The sequence below is a fragment of the Macaca mulatta genome, chromosome 8, assembly GCF_049350105.2.
Source record: "Macaca mulatta isolate MMU2019108-1 chromosome 8, T2T-MMU8v2.0, whole genome shotgun sequence".
Classification (NCBI taxonomy): domain Eukaryota; kingdom Metazoa; phylum Chordata; class Mammalia; order Primates; family Cercopithecidae; genus Macaca; species Macaca mulatta.
Genome location: NC_133413.1, coordinates 89,318,551 through 89,340,993, shown reverse-complemented (window position 1 = coordinate 89,340,993; position 22,443 = coordinate 89,318,551). Strand labels below are relative to the sequence as shown.

Sequence of the window (22,443 nt, the reverse complement as noted above, 5' to 3'; positions counted from 1 at the left end):
TCTTCTCCCTTGCGCACAAGTTCGCGCGCCAGGCGCGCCGGGGCAATCCGGGACACGTTGGGGGCCCCTGCGCCTAGGCAAGTCCGGGAATAGCCCGGCCTTGCACTTTGGACTTGCGGAGAGCACTGGCTCTCCCACGGGCGGCCGCCAGCTGCGCTTGAGTATCCTGGCCCATAGTCACTTGAACCTGGCGCTGCTGCTGCCCCTGGCAGGCTGCGAGTAGCAGTCCCCGACGCCTGCTTTCTGTCCGGAGACGGAACGCTGCAGCCTCCGCGCCGCTCAGCGGTGGCAGCCTACAGCCGGTCTCAGAGGCAGCCAAAGGCTCTCTGTCTGTCTGGAGCCCTTCCCGTGCTCCTGGACGCCCCAAGTTACTCACGCAGACGACCTGGGTTCGGCGAGTAGCTGGGCTCTTGCAGCTCAGAACTCCCTAGAGAAGTGAAAGCGAAGCTCCCACGCGACGCGCTTTTAAACCCTAGGGAAACAGGTCTCCGGAAAACCCCATTTTTCCCCGAGTGAGACTGGGAGTTTCCGACAAGGGCTGTACCTTGCGCCTATTGCTGGGAAACCAGTCCTGGGGCTGGCGCTGAGACAAGGCCAGCTTCTGTTTTATTGTTGTTGTTATTTTTTTTTTTTTTTTTTTCCTACGGGCGCTTCTCGATGGAGGCAGAATGAAATAGGCATGACTCTGACTTCTAGACCAGTGTTGAGACCTAATATGTCTTATTTGTGCAGAATACGGATTTAGAATGGACAGGGACAGAATTCAGGAGGGTTGGATTCGGATGGCAGTCATGTATGACCAATGAAAGAGCAAAAATGTTACTGGAATAAAAAAAGAGGAAAAAGGGATGTGAGGGGAAAAGATCTGCTTAGGAAAATTGGAATGCTTTACAGTAACTACTTCCTCAAGCAAGAAGACAGCTGGGGGGAGCGTGCAGGAATAGGAAACTGACTGCTCTTTCTTTTGATGGCTACTCCGTTAGATCAAGACTTCTTTCCACTCCCGTGGGTAAAGAATCAAGAACTGACACAACCAAGGAGTACCAGCTCAGTAACAAAACACAGATAGGGAGAGCGGAAAGAATAGCCGACATAATTATGGAAGACTTCTAAGGAGTGTCCTCCCGGAGCTTAATGTAAAACTAAAAATTGAGCACAACCCTATTTTCCTTGCAATGCCCATAGTTCTCCTGCAGTTTCTTCTTTCTGGATCACCTTTGATTCTAATCCTTGCAACACCTCTGCCCTAAAGTAGAAAGGTAAACCGAGAAAAGGAAGCAAGCGTGTGCATTTTTCAGAAAGAGCCTTTACTTCCTGAAGTACAGCTATATGAATCATGGGTTATAAGTTTTCATTAGCAGACAAAATATTAAAATTCTAATAATAATGATTATAATGCATGGCTTCCTGCAGTTTGTTTCAAGAGATTTCACTAGAAGTTTGTTCCATCAAGAGTGCACATAAGGTTACTCTTTACCCTTTGTCTTTGCCATTTCTTTTGAGAGTTGAAGTAGTTGAGGATCTATTATGTGGTTATCTGGTTAGGGTAATTTCATCATATTTGAGGACCAAAAAGTTGAATAGCAATAAAAAACAGACTCTACTCGGGAGGCTGAGGCAGGAGGATTGCTTGAACCTGGAAGTCAAGGCTGCCGTGAGCCATGATCTTACAACTATACTCCAGCCTAGGCAACAGAGTGATGCCCTGTCTCAAAAACTAATAATAGAGAACTAACATTAGAAACCCTGAACAGGTATAAAGTAGAATTACAAACTGCATCACATTAGTGTTTGAATATTTTTTTAAAACATGGAAAAGGCCATTTCATAGAACGAACTTACATGTCATATTCACACTCATGTATGTGACTTTTTTTTCTGCTTTTAACCCTGACACATAACCTACTGTAATAAGAACAAATATTTAGTCTTTTTCTGAAATAAGATCATATGATGCAGTATCACAGTTTGGCCAGGAAGTACCCTAGTGAGGTTCATGCACAGGGAGATAGGTTTTTGTACAATCCCCTTGACTACACATATATGGTTATTTTTTAAGAAAGCAATGTAGTTCAGTGCCTAAAAGCTGAGGTTCTAGACTCTTCAACGTGACAGACTTGGATTTGAATTCCATATCTATATTATACACAGGAATTTTCCAGCCAGGCGTGGTGGCTCAAACCTGTGATCCCAGCAGTTGGGGAGGCTGAGGTGGGCAGATCGCCTTAGGTCAGGAGTTCAAGACCAGCCTGGCCAACATGGAGAAACCTTGTCTCTACTAAAACTACAAAAAAAAATTAGCCAGGCATTGTGGCTAGCGCCTGTAATCCCAGCTACTCAGGAGGCTGAGGCAGGAGAATCACTTGAACCTGGGAAGCTGAGGTTGCAGTGAGCCGAGATCGCACCATTACACTCCAGCCTAGGTGACAGAATGAGACTCCATCTCAAAAAAAAAAAAAAAAAAAAAAAAGAGAAAAAGAAAGAAAGAAAGATACAAAAGGAGTTTTCTTTCTTTTTTTTTTTTTTTTTGAGACGGGGTCTGGCTCTGTCACCCAGGCTGGAGTGCAGTGGCGCAATCTCCGCTCACTGCAAGCTCCGCCTCCCGGGTTCACGCCATTCTCCTGCTCAGCCCTCAGCCTTCCCAGTAGCTGGGACTATAGGCGCCCGCCACCACGCCCGGCTAATTTTTTGTGTTTTTAGTAGAGACGGGGTTTCACCGTGTTAGCCAGGATGGTCTCCATCTCCTGACCTCGTGATCCGCCCGCCTCGGCCTCCCAAAGTGCTGGGATTACAGGCGTGAGCCACCGTGCCCGGCCTGGAGTTTTCCTACATAACTCTTTCTGTGCCCCAGATTCTCCATCTATAAATGTGAATAACTTGTAGTACTTACCTACTTCCTCATGAAGTGGTTATGGAATCAAATTATCCGTGAAAATAGGTCTATGCAATGGAAATTCAGTAAAAACTGGTTTTAAAGACTGATAAAGACTGTAGTTGATGGATTGTAGAAAACTATTTATGTTCACTTTTACCCCCATAACTTAAGCATCTGAGGATTGAATGTATTATTTGGCTTACATTAAAAACCAACAAGAATTTTTAGACAGACCTCATTCTGGTTTAACCAAATTCCCTACTGAAAACAAATTCTCCAATTTCAGCCTCTTCAGGGGAAGTAAGGGCAATCCCACAAGCCCACGCTTGCCTTGCATTGTTCTTATGATTTATCTTTTTGGTAACCTAATTAAAAGTTCAGGATGGTGGGGAGTGGGTGTGACAACAATCTCCAAAGCACTCTCAAACCAGCCAATCTTAATATGTTACTCTCTATGTGATGTAGGAGAAAGGTCTTCAATTACAGACCAAACTACCACGCTACATCATTAATGGGAGAGCTGGGGACCTATGAGATGTGGGTCCAAGGCCCTAGGTATGTTTGCAGCATTGTCCCTGAGGCAATTTCAGATCTAAAGAGTTTCTGCATTTGGATGGCCAGGTAGATTCTTAGAATAAGGTGTCTGCGAGATGAAAAAGATCATTTAGGCTAAAGTTTTCATTTTAGAAATCAGGTAAGTGATCTTAAGAGATGCTGTTCATTTACACAGTCACACAAACCATTGTCTTACAAGTCAAAAGTCTCAAGTGTCTATATTCCAAAACCTCTGTGCTTTTTACATTGCCACAGTCTGTCTGGGACTAAGTATTCAATGACAACAATGGCAACAGAAAACACTCTTAACAGGCAAGACAAATTATGTTTCAAAATTGAGAAAGTATGTGTAATACACAAAAAGACTGAATTTTCCAACAACTATCATTGGAAAGAATGGACAAAATGCTATCCAGTGAATAAATAGGTTGATTTAAATTTGGGGAACACTTAACTACGGAAAATTGGGGTGAAGAAGACAGCTAGTACTCACAGAAAGTAAAACAACCTCACGTATTAAAACAAAAGGTGGACCTTTGAAATAATATTTATGATAATGGTAAAAGTATCCCTTTCACTCTAGCATTTAATCATTTTATTATATTCTCCTTTAAGCTCATTTCAAGTGATATGTTATATAATTTTTCCTCTGTCATCTACTCCTCCTGAAGTATATCTTTTGGACACCTGTAAGATGACAGAGAAAATGAAAGTATGATTCCATACAATCTATACAGATCTGATTACAAGGTCAGAATCTGATGAATAACTAGCAATTGATCATCCAAATGTCCATCAACAGAGGATTGGATAAAGAAAATGTGGTACGGCCAGGCATGGTGGCTTATGCTTGTAATTCTGACACTCAAGAAGGCCAAGGCAGGAAGATTGCTTGAGCCCAGGAGTTCAAGACCGGCCTGGGTAAAAGAGTAAGAGCTGTCCTCTAAAACCAAATTTTAAAAAACTAGCTGGGCATGGTGGGGCACACTTGTTGTCCTAGTTACTCAAAACACTGAGGTAGGAGGATATCTTGAACCCAGGAATTTGAGACTTTGGTGAACTATGATCGTGCCACTGCACTCCAGCCTGGGCAGCAGAGTGAGATCCTATCTCAAAAAGAGAGAGGGAAAAAAAAAAGAAAATGTGGTACATATATACCATGGAATAGTACTCAGCCATAAGAAAGAGTTAAATCGTGTCTTTTGCATCAAAATGGATGAAACTCGAGGCCATTATCTAAGTGAAATGACTCAGAAAGCCAAATACTGCATGTTCTTACTTATAACTGAGAGCTAAACAGTGGTACAAATTGACATACAGAGTGGAATAATAGGCATTGGAGACTCGGAAAGGTGGGAGAGCAGGAGGAGGATAAGGATTACAAAATTACCCATTGGGTACAATGTTCACTATTCAAGTGATAGATACACAGACTTCACCACTGTACAGTATATTAAATATGTATTATTAAGAAATCTGCTCTGGTCCCCCTTAAATCTGAGTGTACATTTTTAATTGCCAGAATATTTTTTTAAATTAGCAATCAATCACTGAGGATCTTTAGGATGAAGGGACAGGAGTAGAACAGAGAGGCAAAACTTCATTCAGAAGACAAATGTGATTTCATGTTATCAATAGATTATGGCCATTGCTAATCAAATCCTGGTAAAGCAACAAATTCAAGTTAGCATCCATACCTGGCACCTACTATGTATGTGTTACAGAAAGACTAATTTGCAGATCTTTTTGGATATTTACAAATTTTATATATATATATATAATTATATATATATATCACACACACACGCACACACACACATACACACTCCCATATATATATATATATGTATTAGAGATTTTATATATAAAGTTCCTGACACATGGCAGGTACTCAATTAAAGGTAACTAGCATCATCATCATTATCTGTCTCCTGAGTTAATTCATGCTCATCATGCATATAGGCATTTAGTGGCAGAGTTATGAATAGATTTGTATAAATAAAATTATTGGATTTTTGTTTCTCTTATTTTCTTGTCACATATGCAGATGAGAAGTTAGATTTTTGTTTGTTTTCATAACTGCTACCCAGACAATGTTCTCTATTTGTAATAACATGGGTCATTTGATTTATTGGGAGGTGTTATTGATTGTTTAATATGACAGATCATGATATAATAGATGACAGTGTTACTGGAAACTTTGTGATATCCCTAACAGTCTTCAGGCTGTCACAATATTAGTTCCTTGGGTTTGAAGGAGTGCTGCTTGTACTCGTAATCAGAGAAGGCACACAAGTGAAATGTCTTGCATTCGAGTACAATTAAAGTTCATTTGGGAAATTCACAGGAAATATATCATCAACATGCCTCAGAGTTTACAAAAAGATAATAAATAAAACACTATGGCAGTTTTATGAAGAAATAGGTCCCTGTATGATCAGATTTTAATGTTTGTGGGAACCACTGGCTTTCCATTTTTCTGCCTGAAATAATACCATTTATTTCAGTCCTTTTGATTAGACAATTGCTCCTAATTGGGAAGAGTTATCAAAAACAGGTAGAGGGGGCCGGGCGCGGTGGCTCAAGCCTGTAATCTCAGCGCTTTGGGAGGCCGAGACGGGCGAATCACGAGGTCAGGAGATCGAGACCATCCTGGCTAACACAGTGAAACTCCGTCTCTACTACAAAATACAAAACACTAGCCGGGCATGGTGGCGGGCGCCTGTAGTCCCAGCTACTCGGGAGGCTGAGGCAGGAGAACGGCGTAAACCCGGGAGGCGGAGCTTGCAGTGAGCTGAGATCCGGCCACTGCACTCCAGCCTGGGCGACAGAGCGAGACTCCGTCTCAAAAAACAAACAAACAAAAAAAAACAAAAACAAAACAACAACAACAAAAAAACAAAAACAAACAAACAAACAAAACAAAAAAATCAGATAGAAATCATTGGTTTCTATCTGAGGATGTGAATTTATTTATTGAGTTTTTCTAACATGACAAGAAGCTGGACAGCGCTGTGTTTGAAAGGATTCTGAGTCTCTGGGGATTCAGAGACAGAAGATAGTGAAAGGATAGGAGAGGAGTCCCAAAATACAAACATAAACTTTGTAAGACTTTTGGGAATGTAAACCCTTCAGGGTTCATTATTAAAAAGAAAGCGTGCAGTTACAGTAGTTACAGTGCAATCCCTCCCACAGTGTTGCCTCCAATAATCAAATAGACATACAAACTACCATCAAGTTTTACAAAAATATACAATTACGTGCAGTACATCATAAAATTTCAACAATATGTAACTCTTTGCAATGTAGTGCATCTCTTAACCTGTGGATGCCTTTTCTTATGGGGATGTTCAACATAAATTCAAATTGATTAACACCCTTGAGTGTTTTTCAGAAGCAGTCTCTGATTTCATCACCCTTGTTTTACACTTTCCTAAAGAGTAATTGCAAAATAAAAAAGTGAAAGGATGCTACACTCCAAAATACTGTTCCATTTTGGTTGTTACATAAGTTCAACTTTTGGGGTTCTTCCTGTAGTATCTCCAAATCAAGATGTATTTTTAAAATTATTAGAAATAACTGGTCCAGTCCATTGAAACCCCACAATCAAATGCAATATGATATAACATTTAGCACATTCTTATTTACTGTTGAATTCAGTTTCTTTTAGGTATATCTTTGGACTTCCTCCCCTGATCCTTGTTCTGTTGCCAGTAGCATCATCTGATTGTGATATTGAAGGTAAAGATGGCAAACAATATGAGAGTGTTCTAATGGTCAGCATCGATCAATTATTGGTATGTGCTTATTTTGTTTTACTCACATTTTCATGCATTGGGAAAATTTGAACTTTTTTTTGGTATGTAGTTTTATAATCAAGTATTCATATTTCTTGACAAGAAAGTGAAATAACTACAGAATAAAATTTAATGAGCTACTAACTGTATATTTTTATAGCTGACATAATTATGTAGCTTAAAAATAATTCTTTCCTAGACTCTAAGATGCTCACGACTATTCATTTCAGTCCTATTCACTAGTAAATTTCTTGTAAGCATAATTCATTATCACCGCCTAAATTTCCTCACCTCTCCTTTACCATGTTAGTCCCTGTAGAAGCATTACATTAAGAGAGGGAAAACAACAGAGTAAATATTTAAAACGTATGGTGAATAGATGTGTTTTATTTGGATGTGTGTATGTAGATGCATAGTTATTTATGTGTGTATTTTATATCTATGTGTAATCAATAATTTGTTGTGAGTTAAATTTTCTATTTTTGATGGGTAAAGCTTTTCTAATTAATATATTTTATACCTTAGAGCCAGCTTAGGTTTCTAGAAAATTTGAACAGAAAATAGAAAATTTCCATATGCTCTCTCTCCCTCTGCACTCTTTCCCTTATCTTACATCAGTATGGTACATTTATTACAATTGATGAGCCAGCATTAATACATTACATAAGTGCATATTTAATGTTAGGATTCATTCCTTATGTTTTATAGTTTTATGGGTTTTGATAAATGTATAACATCACATATTCGTGATTACATATCATACAAATCATATGGTAAAAATCTATCCACCAACTCATCCTTCCCTTTTTACCCCTGAACTCCTAGTAACCACTGATTTGTTTATATCTCTGTAGTTTTGCCTTCTTTAGAATGTCATGTAGTTAGAATCATGAGGTCTGTATGTGGCCTCTTTAGACTGGATTCTTTCACTTAGCAATGTGAATCAAAGCATCTCCCATACTTTTTTGTGGCTTGATATTTCATTTTTTCTTATTGCTGGATAACAGTCTATTGAGTGAATATACCACAACTTGTTTATTTTTTCACTGATTGAAAAATGTGTCTCAGTTGCTTCCAATATTTGGAAATTATGAATAAACTTCTATAAACATATACATGCAGGGTTTTTTGTGGACATAAGTTTCCAACTCAGGTAAATACCTACAAGCATGACTGCTGGATCATATGGTAAGACTGTGTTTAGCTTTGTACAAAACTGCCAAACCTTCTTCCAAAGTGGCTGTACCATTTTGCCTCCTTACCAGCAATGAATGAGATCCTAATGACGTCCATCTTTGCCAGCGTTTGGTATTGTCAGTGTTTCAGATTTTAACCATTGTAATAGGCTTGCCATAGTATTTCAGTGTTGTTTCAATTTTCCATTCCATAATGACATACAATGTTGACCATCTTTTCAGATACTTATTGCGATTTGTATATCTGCTTTGCTGAGGTGTCTGAACTCACATCTTTACTGAAATCTTAACAATATTGAGTCTTCTTAGCCATTATCATGTACTATCTCTTTTTTAATTTTTTTCATCATTTAAATTTATTATCTGGACAGAGAACAAATGAGTATTAGTTTGGCAACATTTGTAAATAATTATATGCGTGTAAAACTCTGCAAAAGAAGATGTGGTTGAAAATGCAAACTTTCATCAGAGCTTTGTTCTTTTCATCATATAAATCCTGTAAATATTTTATTAGACTTATACCTAAGTATTTCATATTTTAGTGCTATTGTAAATGGTGTGTTTCTAATTTCAAATTTTAGTTGTTTATTGCTGATATATAGGAAAGCAATTGACTTTTGTATATTAACCTATGTCCTGCAACCTTACTATAATCACTTGTTTGTTCTAGAAGTCTGTTATTATTAGGAATTTTCTACATAGACAAACATGTCATCTGCAAGAGTTAATTTTTTCCAAGGTTTCAGAGCTGTATCAATACAATGTGATTGATGTATTGTTTTAACAGATAATTAGTCTTTTTTCAATTGGATTGAAACTCTGAATAGCAATGGAAAACTCTCTCAAATGTTCATAAGATGGGAGAAATTGTCTAATCTGTCCCCCCTTTTACTCCACTGTCTCTTCCACGTACTCATACTGAAGTGGCATGATGCCTTGAGGAATTTAGTGTTATACCTCTTGTAGGAATATGGAAACTAAAAAGAGATACTGTGCTACACTGTACATTGTAATCCAGAGGTCCCTGATTTTGCCCATTGACAAGAAAAAAAATAGGGCATAGTAAATGTTAATTTAGATTTCTTGCTAATTTGGACATTGCATTAGATGATGCTACTAAATTAATCTTTTGAGTCAAGATAATATTTCTCATTTAATTTTATTATCTGGGCAGAGAACAAACTAGTGCTAGTTCAACATTTATAGATAACTATATGTGTATAAAACTTCAAAAGAATATGCCATTAAAATTCCATAAAAGGAGAGTTTTATCCAACAGACTCATGACACATTTTTTTGGTGGGAGAATATAGAGGAGCTTATCTCATTAACACACAAAACAAGAACAAGTACGTCAGCAGCAATAATAATACTATTTTCAAAAAACAAAACATAGCTACTCTTCTTAAGGAGGTTAATTCACAAGACATGGAAAAGAATGCAGCTAGTCAGTCCAATTTAGTAGTTCCATAGTAACTTTAAGAATGTTTTCTATACATAGAAGGGGATAAATTTAAGGTAAGGAGAAAGTCTGAATGAATTATTAATATCAACATGACTGGTAGAGCAGATTTAGTTACTCATTCACTCAGTGTGGACTAGATGCTTTGCAGACATTACTGTGTTTAAGTTTTGGGGAGACCACAATACTAATAGTTATGAAGTGCTTGTTATGTTCTTAGTGCTTTCCACGTGTTACCTAATTTAATCCTTACAACATCCCTTGAGAAAGGCATTCTTACTACCTCTGTTTCAAAACAGAAGAATCTGAGGCCCAGGGTTACCCAGTTTATAAGTGACTGAGCCAGAATCTTTCTCTATGCTCTCTACCCGACTCTCCTACCTCCCAAGGACAATCTCTGTGATAGTTTATTCATTCAGCGAACATTTATTTAGGGCCTGATATGTACAAGTTACTATGAAAAACCCATTTATGTGGGTGATGTTGGGTTTGGGTGTGAATACAATGATGGACCAAGTACAGATCCTTCTTTTAAGAAGCTTACATTTTGGTGAGGGTTAAAGGTTGGTGGTGTATAATGCAAGTTACAGTTTTAAAAGTAGGAAGAGTGACTGCCTGTTTGTTAGATGTCTGCTTATCATCTAACAAATAGACTGGTTGTAAACCAAACTCAGAAACAAAAAGATGTAAATGGTGTTCTGGAAGTAGTAAAGAAGCAATTTTGGCCTGTGTAGAAGTTTCAGCAAGTTATCCAGAAGGTCTAGCTAAGATAATTGGTAAAAGTGGCTACACTAAACAACAGACTTCAATGTAGATGAAACATCCTTCTACTGGAAATAGGTGACATCTAGAACTTTCATAGCTAAAGAAGAGAAGTCAATGTCTGGCTTCAAAGCTTAAGAGGACAAACTGAGTCTCTTGTTAGGGAGAAATGCAGCTGGTGACTTTAAGTTTCAGCAAAATATTATTGCTCATTGACAGTGCAAAATTGGTCACCCAAGAGTACTGATGGATATTAATGTTTTCATAACTGCTAATATAACATCTGTTTTCAGCCTGTAAATCAAAGAGTAATTTCAACTTTCAAGTCTTATTATTTAAGATATATATTTTGTAAGGCTATGGCTGCCAGAGATAATGATTCATCTAATGGATCTGGGCAAAGAATTGAAACCTTGTGAACAGGATTCATTGTTCTGTAATAGATGCCCTTAAAAACATTTGTGATTCATGGGAGGAGGTCAAAATATCCACATTAACAGGAGTTTGGAAGAAGTTGATTCCAACTCTCATAGATGACTTTGAGGGGTTCAAGACTTCAATAGAGAGAGCAAATGCAGATATGGTGGAAATAGCAAGAGAATTAGAATTAGAAGTGGAGCCTGAAGATGTGACTGAAATGCTGAAATCTCAGGATAAAACTGGAATGGATGAGGAGCTGCTTCTCAAGTATGAGCAAAGAAAGTGGTTTCTTGAAATAATTTTACTTTGAGTAAAGATGCTGTGAACATTGCTGAAATGACAAGAAAACATTTAGAATATTACACAAAATTAGTTAAAGCAATGGGAGGATTTGAGAGGATTGTCTCTAATTTTAAAAGAAGTTCTACTGTGGATAAAATGCTTTCTAACAGTATCACATGCTACAGAGGAATCTTTTGTGAAAGAAAGAGTTAATCTATGTGGCAAACTGCATTGTGGCCTTATTTTAAATATTACTCCAGCCACCCAACCTTCAGCAACCACCACTCTCATCAGTCAGCATCCACTAATGTTGAAGCAAGACCCTCCACCAGCAAAAAAGTTTACAGTATCCTGAAGTCTCAGATGATTGTCAGCATTTTTCAGCAAAAAAAGTCGTTTTAAATTAAGATATATACATTGTTATTTTAAACATAAGGCTATTGTACACATAATAGGCTATAGTATAGTGTAAACATAACTTTTATATGCTGGGAAACCAAACAACATTGTGTGACTCACTTTATTGTGATATTTGCTTTACTGCAGTGGAACCAAACCCACAGTATCTCTGAGGTATGCCTGCAATAAATTATGCAATCATTATCACTATCTAATTCTAGAATATTTTCATCATTGCCAAAAGAAATATTCTACCTGTTAGCAGTAACTCTTTATTCCCCATCACCAGCCTCTGGCAGCCACTATTCTGCATTCTGCTTTCTGTCTCTAGGAATTTACCTATTCTGGACATTTCATATAAGTCTTGTATATAATTCATATGGATGATATGCAACTTTTTGTATTGATCTTGTTTGCCTTCGCATAATGTTTTTAAGATTAATCCATATGATAACAGGAGTTGGTATTTCATTTCTCTTCACGGATCAATACAATTCTGTTGTATGGATATGCCCCATTTTGTTTATTCATTCATCAAGTTTTGGACATTTGGGTTTCCCATTCTTTGACTATGCAAGTTTTTATGCAATTCTCTTGGAATGTTCCTAGTAGTCAAGTTGTTGGATTATATGGTAACTCTGTTAAACTTTTTGAGGAACTGCAAACTGTTTCTAAAGAGGCTGCACCATTTGCATTTCTACCAGCAGTTTGTTAAGGCTCTGATTTCTCTACATTCTCACCAAAACTTGTTGTCATCTAACTTTTTTATTCTAGCTATCTCTGTGGGTGTGAAATAGTATCTCATAGTGATTTTCATTTCCTTGATGACTAATGATGTCAAGCATCTTTTCATTATTGGCTGTTATTATCAGCCATTTTGCATATCTTCTTTTGGAGAATTGTTTATTCAAAATTTTCACCCACTTTTAAATTGGGTTATTTGTTTTTTCAGTTTTATATTTGTAAGAGTTCTTTATATGCTCTGTATCCTAGACCTTTATCAGATCTTATAATTTTTCCTCCCATCATTTGTATTATGTTTTATTTTCTTGATAGTGTCCTTTGAAGGACATTTTTAATTTTTATGAAGTTCAATTCATTTACTCTTTGTGCTCATGTTTTTGTTTTCATATCAAAGAAACGATTGCTTAATCCAAGACAACAAAGATTTACAGGTATGTTTTATTCTAAGAGCTTTATAGTTTCAGTCTCACATGTTGGTCTTTGATTCATATTGAGTTAATTTATGTATATGGTGTGAGGTAGGGGTCCAACTTCATTCTTTTTCATGTGGTTATCCAATAGATCCTGCATCTGATATTGAAAATTATATTTTCCCTCATTGAATGTCTTGATACCCTTGTTGAAAATAAACTGAACTCAAATGTATGGGTTTATTTCTGACCTCTCAATGGTAATCCATTGATATATAATCCCTATGCCAGGACCAGACAGTCTCAATTACTGTAGCTTGGTATTTAGTTTTGAAATCAGTTTTGTCTTTCACTTGTGTTTTTATTTCCTTAAAATCTTTTATACTGATGAAATTACTGATTTTTTTTTTTATGGATTGACTACCTTTTTTTTAGAGATTAGTAAATTAAATAGCTTTATAATTTAAATGCAATCTAAATCTCTCTGGTGATGTCGTATCTCTGAGCAATTACTAAACCATGTGACTCTATATACTAGTAAGTATGGTCAAGTGAGTGGTATGGACAGAAGCAATGACAGACTGTAGAGAAGTGGTGGGGAGCTTCAAGATCCATTTTCATTCTCCCATTAGATTTTGATGATATTCTCATCATTTGGTAAGAGTACATTATAATATATTAAGTATAACTTAATTTATTAATTTAGAGACAGAGTTTCACTCCATCACCCAGGCTGGAGTGCAGTGGTGTGTTCTCAGCTCATTGCAATCTCCACCTTCCAGCTTCAAGCAATTATTGTGCTTCTGCCTACCAAGTAGTTAGGATTACAGGCATGCGCCACCACACCCAGCTAATTTTTGTAGTTTTAGTAGAGATAGGTTTTTGCCATGTTGATCAGGTTGTTCCCAAACTCCTGATCTCAAGTGATCTGCCTGCTTCAGCCTCTCAAAGTGCTGGTATTACAGGCATGAGTCACTGTGCTTGGCCTAAGTGTAACTCTATAATTGTCCTATCTGTTTAAAACATCTTTCCATTCATAATTCCCTTAGTTTCTTACTTTTGATAGATAATTTTATTTTTATGTAGTGACATCTATATAATAAAATTTCAGAGGGTTCAATTTGGGCACCAAGGTGGGAGAGATCAGGGGCTGGTGTGAAATTTATACAGAAATAGTTTTCCTATAAAGCCACAAATAAGTGACACTTGGAGAAGAAAGAACCTCTTTTTCCCCTTGAATAATATTGGCATCCTCATCAAACATCACTTCACCAGAGATGTATGGGTTTATTTCTGGACTCTGCAATTCCATTTTGTTTATCTATATATCTGTCCTGGGTCAGTACCAGACTGTCTTTGTTACTCTTTCTTTGGATAAGCTTTAAAATCAGGAAATATGAATCCTTCTACTTGTGTGTGTGTGTGTTTTTTTTTTTTTCTTGAGATTGTTTTGGTTATTTCAGGTCCCCTGGAATTCCACGTGAAGATTTTAGAATCAGCTTGTCAAATTTCTACAAAGAAGTCAACTGGGATTCTGATAGGGATTTTGTTTCATGCATTAATTAATTTAGGAATATCATCTTCTTAATAATGCTCAAAAATGCTTGTGGCCCATGAACATGGAATCCTTTATCCATTTATTTGTATCTTTTAAAATTTAACAATATTTTATAGTTTTCAGAATATAGGTTTTACCTTTCTTTTGTTAAAGTTATTCTTAAGTATCTTGTGTCTCTTTAATGCTATTGCAAATGGAATTTTTTCTTTATTTTATTTTAAAATTATCTATGATTTCTAACTCTCCACTCCTTGTATACTTACCTAAGTATGCATCTTATTTCCCCATACTAGTCTATATATATATAGTAAGGACAGATTTTATGTTTGAGTCATCTTTGTATCTCACAGACTATTAGCCCAGCATCTTAAATGTAGTGGTTTTTCAAATGTTTAATAAATAGTTTACGGATTGTTAACACCATAAATTAATGAGAACCCAGAGCTAATTTTGAATAATCTAGGAAGCCTGTTTTTTTGAACATATGTTTCTTTGGAAATTTGTTATGAGTCAAATGTCAGGTACTTTTTGATATCAATATGAACTAGTTTTGGATGTTGTACAATATTTTTGTCCATAAAAAATTATTTTACCTAAATATAACTCATGTGGTTGAACTACATAACTCTTAGTCACCAGAGCAAAGGCTGTTTCAAAATATAAAGGCTGCTGGAAATGACCAAACGCTTTCTAGAAATAACTCAGTCTAATTGTAGGCAAATACAGGGCTATCCCTTTATTTTAAATTATAAACCTATAAATCTAATGATTAATCAGTTATAATATGCTTTCACAACTTCCAATATTTTTAACTGTGACTCTATTCTAGAGGCTTTCACAGATTCAACTTTTGTCTTTGCACTGACAGCTCTCATATAGCCTGAAGTCTACATTTCTCCATGAACTCTAGGACCATTTAATTCGAATATCAAGTAGATATTTCTACCCAGATGTACTATGGCACCTCATGCCTAATAGTGAACTAATTTATCATCACATTTAGCCTGTTCCTGCTTCTGTATTCTCTATCTTAGGTAATCTTAGCATTTTCCCAGTCTTTGAATTCTGAAAGCCTTCATCTCATCCATCACCAAATTCTATAGTTTAGTATATCATCTCAACACCTGTATTCTCCATTTATTCTATAGACTTCTACTACTAGTCTTAGTTCAAGTAGTTGCCAGATCTCACTGGGACCACTTCTGCAGCCGTCAGTGGGCCCTGACTAACCTTCCTGCCTCCCCTATGTGTCTGAACTTTTTAATGACACTTGAGTTATTTGTCCCATTTCAAATCTGGTACCATTTTTCTTCTTTTTAAACTCTTTAATAAAGTATCTCTCCCCCAGCACCTATCAGGATTTGGTCTTGCATTTTATTGGTTTGCTAACAGAAGTAGCTAAAGAAGGATCAAATTCTTTTCAAATATTACTTCAAAAATATGTGTAAATAAATGGACAATGTTTAAATAATTGTAGTTAACAAATAAAAGCAAATGTAAATTGATTACAATAAAAATTAGTTTTTTAACATCACGTTATGCTAAAATATAAATTTCCTGTTTATATGACTCAGTAGCATGACTAATCAGTTGCAATTTAACAAGAGACATTGCTTTTTAAGAGGCAAGGCATTTTGTTTTATGAATCACTTTTTTCTAGTTATAAAAATTAAATAAAAATAGTAGATTTTAAAAACCTATGTTGTCTAAAAGAAACCTACTTTAAATATAAAGATACACATAGATTGAAAGTATTATGATGGGGAATGATACACGATGTTAACACTAATCAAAATGGTAGTAGCTATATTCATTTCAGTCAAAGTCAACTTCAGAGCAAGGCAGACTGTCATGGATATACAGAGGGTGCATTATATAATAATAAAGGGCTAATTATCCAAGAAGACATAAGAATCTTTGCTCTGTATGTACCTAACAACAGCATCAAACTCTGTGAAGCAAAAACTGATAAACTGCAAGAAATACATATATCTATTATGATAGTTGGAAACTTCACAGCCTTCTGTCAGTAACTGACAGATTGTGCAGGGAGGAAATCAATAAGGTTACAGATGAACTTGAAATCACCATAAATCAACTGGATCTAATTGACAGTTATAAAATGCTTCATCAAACAACAGCATAATGCACATTTTTCTCAAGCTCACATGGAACATTCCCCAAGATTGAACATGTACTGAGCCATAAAACACACCTTAACAAATTTTTATAAGTACAAGTCATGCACAGCATTCTCTCAACCAAAATGTAATTGAAATAGAAATCAATAAAATAAGAAAAATAGATGGAAAATTCCCAAATATTTGGAAATTAAAAACATAATTTTTGATAACATATGGGTCAAACAAAATGTCTCAAAAGAAATTTTAAAATATTTTGAATTACATGAAAAGAAAATAGATATTTGTGTGATACAGTGAGAACAGTGCTTAGGGTATTAAATGCATAGAAAGAAAAGAAAAAGATATAAAATCAATAGTCTAATTTTCTACCTTAGGAAAACAGAAATGAGAGAGAAAATTAAAACTAAATTAATCAGAAGTAAACAAATGATGAAATTAGAGATGAAATTGAGAACAAGAAATTAATAGAGGAAAATCAATGAAAGCAAAACTGGTTCTTTGAAAAGATCAATAAAATTAATAAGCCTCCAGCCAGGCTGACCCTGAAAATAAGAAAAAGACACAAATTACTACTATCAGAAGTGAAAAGAGAGTCATCACTACTGATTCCATGGGTGTTAGAAAGACAATGAGGTAATAGTATTTTGATGGTTAATTTTATGCATCAACTTAGCTTGGCCAAAGAACACCAAGGATTGCCAGCAGCCACCAAAATCTACGAGAAAGTCATGAAATGATTTTGCCACAGAGCCTCCAAAAGGACAACCCTCCCAACACTTTGATGTCAGACTTATGGCTTCCAGAACTGTGAGAGAGTAAATTTCTGTTGTTTTAAGCCACTCTGTTCTTGGACATTTGTTATAGAAGCCCTAGGAAACTCAAATAAGTGGTGACAAAAGTGGACAACATCCTGAAAAAAAATTCACTAACACTACACTTTGAAGAGAGGTTGTGGAAATGTCTACTGGAGAAAAGCAAGTGAATTGGGAAAATGACCCCTAAATATGGTAGTCTCTATGAAAAGCAAAACACCTCTTTCTCAATTGGGAGGAAACTTGAAGACCAAATGAGAACACTTTCTTCATGCAGGCCAGCTCACCATACACCATGATGCACTTTAACAAAAGGTAAATTGTTAAAAAGAGCACAGTGCTGATAACAGGGAAAGCTATGCATGTGTGGGGACAGAGAGTATCTGTAGAAAAAAAAGTTTTCTTATTCTCTCCTTCAACAACAATCAACACAGAAGACTTCTGTGACCAAATGTGTGGGAGATTTTTTCCCCCATATTCTAAGTAAGGAATCAATTCTGCAAAGGACACAAGCTGGTTGTCAATTCAATTATGACACTATCTACCTGGAGACAACATCATATAACACAGGTTGAGGCTGTCTTCATGACTCCTCTTTCCCCCTCCACCCACATTTCAGATGCCAATCACAAACCCTAGGTTGTCTAACCTGTGCTTCTGACCAACTGGCTGTACAATGGGGATCCTACAACCTGCTCCTTGGGTTTAACTAATTTGCTAGAGCAGCTCTCAGAATACGAGGAAATACTAATATTTATCATTTATTATAAAGAATATTACAAAGGTATAGATGAAGAGATTCATGGGCAAGGTATGGGAGAGCAGGTCTGGAGCTTTCATGCCCTCTCCGGGTGTGCCACCCTCCAAATACCTCCACATGTTCAGCTATTTGTAAGCTCTCTGGAGAGTTAGGCATGACTGATTAAATCATTGGCCATTGGTGATCAACATAAGCTTCATCCCCTCTCCCCTCCCCAGAAGTTGGGGGATGGGGGTGGGGCTGAAAGTCCCAACCCTCTATTTACGCTTTGTTATCCTAGGGGCTGGGACTGGGGCTGGAGCTGGGGGCTACCTACGGGCTGCCAGTCACCAGTCATCTCATTAACACTGAAAAAGACATCCCTTTGGAGGTTTCAAGGATTTTATCGGTTGTGTGTCAGGAATCTGGGAAAAGACCAAACATGCACAGTCATATGACATAATGTTTCAGTCAATGAGGGACTGCATATACCATGGTGGCCCCAAAGATTATAATGGAGTTGCAACATTCATATTGCCTAGTGACATGATAGCTGTGGTAATGTCTTAGAATGCATTACTCACATGTTTGTGATGATACTGATGTAAACAAACCCATTGCACTGCCAGCCATATAAAGGTATAGCACAGTAGTGTACACAGTAGTGTCCTAGGCCTTCACATTCACTCATCACTCACTCACTGACTCATCCAGAGCAACTTGCAGTTCTGCAAGCTCCATCCATGGAAGGTCCCCTATACAAATGTACTATTTTTAATATTTTATGCCATATTTTTACTGTACCTCTTCTATATTTAGATACATTTAGACACACAAATACTTACCATTGTGTTATTATTGTCTATAGTATTTAGTGCATGCTATACAGGTTTGTAGCCTGAGAGCAATAGGCTATACCTTATAACCTAGGTATGTAGTAGGCTATACCATTTAGGTTTGGGTTCTATGATGTTTGTGCAACGATGAAATCATCTAATGGCACCATTACTTAATGACACATTTCTCAGAACATATCCCCCATCATTAAGTGACACATAACTGTATTTCACAGTGTCATCAAGTATATGAGGAATCTCTATACCTTCTTCTCATTTTTTTGTGAACCTAAAACCACTCTGTAAAATAGTCTTTAATAAAAAGAAAGTGGACAGTCCCTGTTCACCAATAAAATTGACCACAGATTTTCCCATTTCTCAGTGCGCTACCATTGCCACATACCCCTTCCCATATAGCTGTGTTCCCAGGCTTTCTAAGAGCACATAGAGCAGATAATACCGTGGCTTAACTTAAAATTCAACAGAGAAGAGACTATAATAAGTGAGAAGAGGATCATGAGATGTAGAGTCAAATAAATATCAGCACAGAGTGGTCCACTTTAAATTTAAGATGTAAATAAATTTAAGATGAAAATAAATTTAAGATGAATTTCTGTGATAACCACACAGAAATTCCACAGCAAAATAAAAAGACTAAAAGAAACCTAGAATATGAGAGTCCATTCTGGAAGAGGACAGCCACCAAGAAATAGAATAAAAACCTTCATTTGTACTTCACACCATAGTTTTAAAGTATACATGAATTTTACAAAAGAATATCAAAGAATAGTTGATAAAAGAATGCAATGAGATGAAAAAGTATATTATACAACCAAGGAAATACATTGAAATACAAAATTATGCACTCCCTCCATTTTGGACCTGACAAAAATGTTAGCAATAACAAGAAGAATAAACAAAAAATATGAAATAGATTTGTTATAATAACCATGAATGCAAAGTAAAAATACAAATTACAAACAGTTGCTGAAACAATAAGAGATAAGAAGAGATGATAGTGAGCCATTTTATGAATAATTGTTCCTACCAAAGGAAATTCATCGAAATGGAAGAGTGAAACAACCTATGATGGAGGAAAATTTTTACACAAATTAAAGCAAAAATGGAATGAACCGTGCGTGCTAAGTAGTATATCATGTACTATAAAAATTGATTCAACATGATTGTTACTAAGTTACATCTTGGAAAAGTGACTGAATTTCAAGAGCAAGGAAGAATAATTCTAAAGGTGGAAATGGCAAGTCATTTGGAGGAGAATCAGAGTAGCTTCAGATTTTTCACATCTAAATGCAAAAGATAATGGAATAATGTCTACAAAATTCTGAGAGATTAAAAATGTGACTCAGATTTTGATACATAGACAAGTTATTGTTCAAATATAAAGTGCACAGGCAGAAACTTATATATGTCAGAATTTAGGCAATAGAGCACTCATGAGCCTTTTCAAGGAGAAGGTAGGGGGTGGGGGGAGCTACTGAATATAAAATCCAACCAACCAAGAGAAAAATGCAGACACTGTAGTAAAAGGTCAATTGATGGCACAGAACTCACTTCCTTGTAAAATTAGAGTGGCCTCTTCAAAATATATTGTATTTTTAAATTTTCCTCATGGTTCTTGCTATTGTCTGAAATTATCATATTTTTAGGACAGAGACTCTCTGTCTTGATAACCCTTGTATCCCCAGCATCTAGAATGTTACCTGTTACAGACAAGACCCTTCATAAATATTTATTGACTGACTGAGTGAATGAACATAGTTTACATTTTAAAAACTTAAATGTTATTTTAAAGTTATAAAATTACAGTGTAGCATAAAATTATATGTTATGTCATGTATATTGTATAATTCAAAATTATGTTGTAAAGATGTTGATATACATAAGTGACTGTGTTAGACACTTCTGGCTGCCATATCAAAGAACCATGGACTTTGGTACTTTGGTGGCTTATAAACAACAGAAATTTATTCCTCACAGTTCTGGAGGCTGGAAGTCCAAGATTGGGGTGGCAGTACGGTTGGGTTCTGGTGAAGGACCTCTTCCAGGTTATGGACTGCCAGCTTCTCATATCTTCTTGTGGCAGAATGTGAAATTTTCAAATGGCTAGAGAACTCTCTGGTGTTTCTTTATAAGGCACTACTACCATTCATTAGAGGTTCACCTTCATGACTTAATTACCTCCCAAAGGCCTCATTTTCTAATGCCAACACATTGGGGGTTAGGGTTTCAACACATGAATTTCGAGGAGACACAAATATTCAGTTCATAACAGTGATATTGTAAAATCATTATATGACTTACAGTCTTCACCATGTTGGCTCTATCAGTGACTTCTCACTATTGGTTTATGTGCTACTCATATATTTACTTGCAGTTTACCTAATGGCTTCCTTATTTTTGCTTAACCAGGTGGTGTTTAAAGTTATGCTCTCGAAACAAAACACTCTCTTCTGACAGTTTGGTTTATCATATTTGGCTGCTTTGCTTTCCATATTTCTTTAGTAAATCTTTATCTTTGATCTGCCTATTACCACCCCACTTCAGCTCACCAGAATGTTCAAATATATCCATCTTATACTTCGTCTCTCAAATTGTCTCATTAATTATAGGTTCTATAGTTGAAATTGATATTTAAAGTTCAAGTAAATAGTAAGACAGTTATAAAGTACAGCATATAAGCACTTGTGATTATAAATTTACAGTTGCAACCAAAATAGCATGGTACTAGTACAAAAACAGACACGCAGACCAATGGAACACGTAGACCAATGGTTGCTGTAGCCTTGTAGTATATAGTTTGAAGTCGGGTAGCATGGTGCCTCTAGCTTTGTTCTTTTTGCTTAGGATTTTCTTGGCAATCCTGGCTCTTTTTTGGGTCCATATGAATTTTATGGTAGTTTCTTCTAATTCTGTGAAGAATGTTAATGGGAATTAGATTGCTGCTTGTAAGATAGTATATAACCATTACTGTATATTAACCTTAAGACTAATGAGTGAGAGCTGGGCCATGATGGCTGACTAGAAACAGCTGCAGTTGGAGGCACCCACCGAAATAACAAAAATAGCAAGAGAATCCTGCACTGGCAACTAAGGTATCCAGGTTCTCTTATTTGGACTGACTAGGTGGTTGGCGCAACTGACAGAAAGCAAAGAAATCAGAGTGGAATAATGGCCCACCTGGGGGCTGCAGGGGTAAGTGGGACTCCCATCCCCAGCCAAGGGAGGCAGTGAGTGATTGTGCTACCCTGCCCAGGAAACCACACTTTTTCCATGGATGGGTGCAACCTGCAAATCAGGAGATTCCCATCATAAGGGAGATTCCCATAAAGGAGATTCCCATGCAAAAGGGCCTTGGGTTCCAAACACAGAGCGGTGCATATTCTCTCAGTGGCCACTGGACTGGGGGCTGCCTAAGACTACACAGTTCCTAG

General features: G+C 36.6%; 1 protein-coding gene across 2 annotated transcripts in view; it reads left to right on the top strand.

Moving 5' to 3' along the window:
• Positions 1-22,443, top strand: part of IL7 (interleukin 7) — a 61,525-nt gene that overhangs the window by 148 nt on the left and 38,934 nt on the right. For both annotated transcript variants that reach the window (XM_077942251.1, NM_001032846.1), the window contains exon 2: positions 7,091-7,227. In XM_077942251.1, coding sequence (XP_077798377.1) covers positions 7,091-7,227 — 137 coding nt within the window. The remainder of the gene's footprint in view (positions 1-7,090; positions 7,228-22,443) is intronic.